Source organism: Daktulosphaira vitifoliae, unplaced genomic scaffold, assembly GCF_025091365.1.
Source record: "Daktulosphaira vitifoliae isolate Bord-2020 unplaced genomic scaffold, ASM2509136v1 Scaffold_1, whole genome shotgun sequence".
Taxonomy (NCBI): domain Eukaryota; kingdom Metazoa; phylum Arthropoda; class Insecta; order Hemiptera; family Phylloxeridae; genus Daktulosphaira; species Daktulosphaira vitifoliae.
In genome coordinates this window covers 79,001,866-79,008,367 of record NW_026099572.1, presented here as the reverse complement: position 1 = coordinate 79,008,367, position 6,502 = coordinate 79,001,866, and the positions used below count along the sequence as shown (strand labels likewise).

At 25.6% G+C, this 6,502-nt stretch overlaps 1 protein-coding gene across 2 annotated transcripts in view; it reads left to right on the top strand.

Moving 5' to 3' along the window:
- LOC126895367 (protocadherin Fat 4) overlaps positions 1-4,664 on the top strand; it is a 29,149-nt gene extending 24,485 nt beyond the window's left edge. For both annotated transcript variants that reach the window (XM_050667169.1, XM_050667168.1), the window contains exons 8-18: positions 1,028-1,129; positions 1,193-1,318; positions 1,411-1,501; positions 1,577-1,686; positions 1,756-2,070; positions 2,223-2,422; positions 2,568-2,682; positions 2,741-2,895; positions 2,964-3,145; positions 3,321-3,616; positions 3,971-4,664. In XM_050667169.1, the coding sequence (XP_050523126.1) occupies positions 1,028-1,129; positions 1,193-1,318; positions 1,411-1,501; positions 1,577-1,686; positions 1,756-2,070; positions 2,223-2,422; positions 2,568-2,682; positions 2,741-2,895; positions 2,964-3,145; positions 3,321-3,616; positions 3,971-4,048 (1,770 nt within the window). In that variant the 3' untranslated portion in view covers positions 4,049-4,664. The remainder of the gene's footprint in view (positions 1-1,027; positions 1,130-1,192; positions 1,319-1,410; positions 1,502-1,576; positions 1,687-1,755; positions 2,071-2,222; positions 2,423-2,567; positions 2,683-2,740; positions 2,896-2,963; positions 3,146-3,320; positions 3,617-3,970) is intronic.
- Positions 4,665-6,502: the final 1,838 nt, after the last annotated feature.

Genomic DNA, 6,502 nt, shown 5'->3' with positions numbered 1-6,502 from the left:
ATTTTTTTCTATTTAATAATATTTATTTCAAACTTGCAAGTTGAGTTAAAAGTTATGGTAATAAATTCATTTTTTTTTTATTAAAACTTTCACTTTAAAGAACAAAAAGAAGTAGGTTCAAAATGATTACTTTTAACATATTAAAAATCAATAATAATTTGAAAATAATTAATTATAAAAATTATATAATATATAATTAAAATAATTACTAATCTGGATATAATTAAGGAAATAGGAGTTGATGTTGGGTTGGGTTGGTTACATTTTTAACTTTATAATGCTATAACTCATTGAAAAGTGTACGAATCAACACAATTTTTTTATGAGAAATAATATTTTTTAATAATCCCTTTTTCATTCGACATACTTTATCTTAATCAGGGTATTAATAAGAAACTAGCAGATAATGTAGCTTTTGTAATTATCCACCAATTTCTTAGAATTAAACACTATCTACTGATTTGCATCGAAGCGTTTCTTATGATAGTGATTTTAATCACTGTCAGATTAAATCTATACTGGACCCAACTATGCAACATCCCCACTATGCCGCGACCCCACTGTGCTGGGTTTTTTTACTTTACATTAATCCGCTTAAAAAAAAAATGAACTTGCGCCTGTAATATATCAAGAGCTAAATATGTATTAGGTAGCATAAAAATAATACATAAGAGTATATTTAATTTATTACATTCAAATTTATTACTATTTACTCGTTTTTAGTATATTATAAAAAAACGTTTTTATTTGGATTTATTATATTTATGCAGCTAATTTTTATAAATGGAATTAAAGAAAATTTAGAGGTATGTTAATGGTAAACTATATAAATTAATAATCTACTATTATAGAAAAATATTTATGTAATATATATTTAAATTATAATACACGGGGAGATAATAAATAAATGCATTAATTTACAATTCAATAATAAAATTAATCTTATCAGTGATATAATCGATAGATGAGTTAATAAATATTTTACTTATACATTCTACAGCAATTATAATAAAATATATTATTTCAGGATTACTTCGTATTTGTAAATGGATTAGAAGGGACTCTAGTTTTGAGAAAAGCATTAGATTTTGAAACACTTTCAAACTTTACTATTAGTATTCGAGCCCAAGTAATTTTTTTTATTATTTTTTGTTTGTTTCTTTTATCTTTAATTTTGTAATATGGTTTTTAGGATCAAGGAAATCCCCCACAGTATTCAGATACAGTAATATTTGTAAACATTATAGACGCTGATGATCAAAATCCAAAGTTTTACGATGAACGGTATAGCACCACACTACCAGATATTGCAGCTAAAGTAATATCATAGAACTATGATTTATTATAGATTTATTCATAGATTTAGTTTAATTAATAAAGTATAAATATATATGTATATATTATGGTTAGGGTACAAAACTCAGAGTATTTCCAAGAGAAATTGCAGCTTATGATCAAGACCTCGGGATTAATGCAAATATATTTTACACTCTTAATCCTGGTAAAAAATAACAGATAAATTATTTAGTCTTGTTATTATAATTTTTTTTTATTTATTTAAATGAAATCTGTATAGATACCCAAGAGTCTCGATATTTTGATTTGGATAGAGTTTCGGGAAGTATTACCATCAAACGTGCCATTCCAGAAGATGATTTCCTGCAGCCAGCAACAATGGTTATTCGGGTAATTGAAGATTTATATATATATTTTAAAAATTATTGTTAATAAATAATTTTATATTAATTGTTATAGGCAACTCAGTTTGATAATTCTGATCGTTATGCATTGGCAACACTAACTATTAGTAGGCCAGGTACTTCACTTCGAGAACTTCAATTTCTTCAAGACCATTATCAAGCTGGAGTTTTGGAAAATGTTCCTCTAGATAGCGTTTTGATGACTGTGATTACTAACAAGCCAAAAGACAAACGATTGAAGTATTGGTTGAGCAACTATACAGATGTATTTTCTGTAACTGTCAACGGAGATATTACTTTAAAAAAAACGTTAGACTATGAAACCATGGATAATTACATTTTTTACGTTTACGCTACTGATAGTTTTATGGTAAGAGATTTCTAAAAAATATCAACTATAAGACTTATTATTTTTAAGTCATACTTTCAATTATCATAAAATGAAATGTGAAGCCTTACAACGAAAGAACGATAAATAATTTCTCCATTTACACAGTTAAATCATTTTACTTTATTTTTTAGAATACTTCTGCTTTCATTAACATAACAGTACTAAATGTAAATGATTGGGATCCACGATTTCGATATCCACAATATGAATTTTTTGTACCAGATATATCACTATCAGAACTTCTACCCGGAACAGTTATTGGCAAAGTGGAAGCTGCTGATGGAGATCGGGGTGATCGTGTTAGTCTGGCACTGCGGGGTCCAGAATCAAGGCAATTTTTTTTTCGTTAATTTATTTTAACAAATATAGCGCGAGTGTATTTTTATGGCTTATATCCAAAAGCCAATAAGTCATACAAATTAGTTTTTGAAATTTTTTTATAATTAATTACACTTGTTTTATATATATATATATAGGCTATTTACGATTGAGGATTCAGGAGATATTGTTTTGGGCGATTTGTCAGATCTAAGTATATCTACAGCTCATTTAGTTGCTGTTGCTACCGATACGGGTATTCCGCCAAGACAAGTACATATTTTAAAAATTGTGTGTTTAAGCTAAACTAAAACTATAAAATATTTTATAGGCTTCTGTACCTGTGATTATACATTTACCAGATACTATGATAAAAGCAGCTGGACGAACATCCGCTAATAGTTACACTGTTGTTATCATCTTTGGTGTAATTTTAGGCGTTTTAAGCTTAGTGATAGTTGCATTAATCGTACACATTCAAAAAAGGTAAAACATAAAAAGTTTAGCAGACTGAAATTTTATTGTAACTCAATTTAATAATGTTGTGTTTAAAGTAAACGACCTAAAGTGGGACCCCCAGCGACTTTTGACGTACGAAGTAAATTTGAAGGATTTAAACATGCAAATTCGATATACGACGAAAAAAGATTGGTCGGAGTAGGGACCAAAATGCAGAATCCATTGTTTAATCCCAAAGAAGAAACAACTGATTCGTTATATACTGCTACAGTTAAAAGTTAGTATTAATAAATCGAATATTCTTAATCGCCAACACTAAATATATGTCATGAGTTGCTGTAATTATAACAATGCAGTTTAAACTAATAATAATTATTTTACTTCGAATAAAAATATATTATGATTAGTGAACTTGATATTATTTTCTTTTCTTTATGTTAATTGATGTTTAGCTACCAGAATGTTCCCGGGAACTACTGCTACGAATGGTCGGGGTAAAATTGGTGGTCCGGTACAACAAGTAGTACCTAGGAACCGTCACAAATTTCCAGCGCCTGCGCCACCACAAGTTCCTCAAGCAGGAGCGGGTGCCGGTCGATCTCCTGCAGGTTCTTCTACAACTACAACCACAGCCACTCCAAGTCCAGTGAATAGGTTTTCTAGAACGCCTCACTGGCCAAATGAAGCCATTCCTAAACGTGTGAAGAAACTTAGTTGGGACGACCGTAATTCTTGTGCTCACATGACAGTAAATAAAAATGAATTATTTAATCATATAATTCTTTAGGACGGGAGCTGAATAATTTCTTTTTGTTACTTTTGTTTTATAACGAATATAATTTTTAATCAACATTTTGTTTGCACAATATCCTTCTTAGTGTAAATTTCTTTTTATAAAATTAGGTCGTTACATGAATTTTGATGAGGTAATGTCGCACTTAATTATCCCCCTTAATACACCCATAATTTTTTAATAATATATAGGTAATATTTAATAGTATAAATTATAAACAATAAAAGATAATTTTAACTTTGTAGCATAAAAAAATCTTTTAATTATCATATTTATAAGAACTATAGAAAAATTTGAAAATTGTTTCAGCGTGAAATCGATCCAAGTGTAAGTGTAACTCCAGTTGAAGACAATAGAAGAGATAACCATTTAACTGTGTATTTTTGATAACAATATATTATTTGTAATGAGATTTATTTTATTGTTGGGTATTTAAAAACCCATATTAAATGTTTGTTGTATAATTTTAATTTTAATCATTCATATGAGACAATTTTTTAAATCAAAACTATATCTATAAGTTATTTATTTTTAGATAAGATTTACTTAAATTTTAAATATATTTCAATTGAAACAAATTGTAATTTTATGAAAAAACTAATTTCGTGAAATATTTAGGTAATTTGTTTAAAATTTAAAACGAACACGATGAAGTCTATAAACTGTTTTTAAATTTAATATTTAATGAATTAAAATATTTATGCTGTACAATTTTTATCTTAGGTTCTCTCATGTTCAGGTCCGTAGGTATAGATTCATAAGTTGTGAGGATTTTCAGTTTATAATCCTCTATTCCACTATTTTTAATATAAATTGATTAAAATATTTTTTTTTTTTTAATTCAACCAACCCTTACCATATCTACGGCCCTGCTTAAATATGTATCTTAATGCTTTTGTTAATATGAAATACAAATCTAATCATTTGTAACAATAAATTTTATTTTATTACTTTGTACAGACTGAATTATGAAATAAATAAAAAGAAATGTTTACTCAAACAATGAGGTATTTTAACTTTATTTTATTTAATTAATTGATAACAATTAATTAAATAAAATATAAATCAGGACTAAAATTTTATGCAGTGGCGCTCTATTTTAAATCGTCAATGACTAAAAAAGTTTTTATTTACTACTATCCACCCTTCAAAAACAACCACCCATCTTATTTCTATTGAAAGACCTTTTTTTAAGTTACATAACATTACATTTTATTACCTTTTATCAGTTCTCTTAGAGAATTTAACCAGGTCAAAAGTCGAGTCGGGCCGTAATGTTGATTTCAAGTTTTGAACCGGACCAAGTTGGATCTTGAGTTAATATTATTCAAGCCTGGTTGAGTTGGGCTAAATCAAACTTAATATTGGATCGTGTGAATTATAAAAAAAAATCAAATAAACGATTATTTTCTTTGAAACAAAATTTAATGAATGAAAAAATCAAAATCTTTTTGTTATATGTTTAACACACAATTGATTAAAACTTAAAAATTAAATTAAGTATTAAAATGATCATTTAAAAAAATCATGGTGTCCTCTGTTTCTAGGTAAAGACGTGTTATTCTTTCTTCTATAGTCTGCCTAGCACTTTCCTTTCACTAGAAATAAATAATAAAATATTTTAGTATACTATAAAAACATTGCAAACGTTTTCAAAAAAATTTTTTAAACGGCTTAAACAAAAAAAGAAATGTAGGATTTTTATGCAAACTTTCAAAACCATTTTTGTACGAAATGTAAATAAAAATATTTTTAAAAAAAATTAGCTTAAATTAAATATTTAATAATTAATTTAAAACTATTTTAAAATAATTTAAACTTTTAGTAGCTCCATTTAAACGTTATAATAGTTCATTTATATTTTAAATTATATAGAAATTAAGTATAAAATTAAAAATATATTTAAAATAATATTAGTCACGAGTGATCAATTTTTATGATAAAAACTAAATTGTTTTCATTGTTCCAATAATTAGGAATTAAATCAATATTATAGTTAAAATTTCTCAATTAATACATTTTCTAGTGTAAGTAATAAGAATATTAGTACGTATATGAAAATGAATCATTAAGAATTAAAAAATAATTAATTATAAAAAAATTTATGAACATTTTTTTAAGAAATAATTAATTAATTAAAATTAAAATGATTTAATGAATATTAAGTCGAAATTTCATCAAATTATATAAGGTGCATAATTTTCCATGAAATTATTTCAGATCAGTTTGTAAAAATTATTGTATGTAAATTTGTCATCTATTTTTTATTTTTGATAATTTTTATTATAACGTAAAACTCATGTCATAAATATTATGCTAAAAATGTTTCAGTACTATCAAATCGATAGTTTAGAAACAAAAGTTCTAAGCGTTACTTTTTAAGATATCGATAGAGATGATATAGGTGTATCAGACAAACTGATACCATTCAGTTCACTATAATCGCGTTATTATAAAATATCTGATTTTTAAAAATTAAATTGTAACGAGACATTAATTAAACTAAAAAAAACATTTAAAAATTAGTTTTAATAAAATGAGCATGTATGACTAAAAATATTTAAAGAGGCCAATAGCCTATTAAAAAAATGTAAAAATAACCAAGAGCTAATAAAATAATATTATTTAATAGACGGTGAGCATAAGTGACGAATATTCAAAATATTTTATAAAAATTGTTAAAATGTTATAATAAAAATTTGAATTTATTAGCAATTAATTATTCGTAAGATGATATAAAATATAATCAACTAATTACATAAAGAAACATTTTTCAATCTAAAAAAATTGTCAACATTTATTGAAAAAGTGTGTATCTAGGCTATATAGCCTAGATTGTTA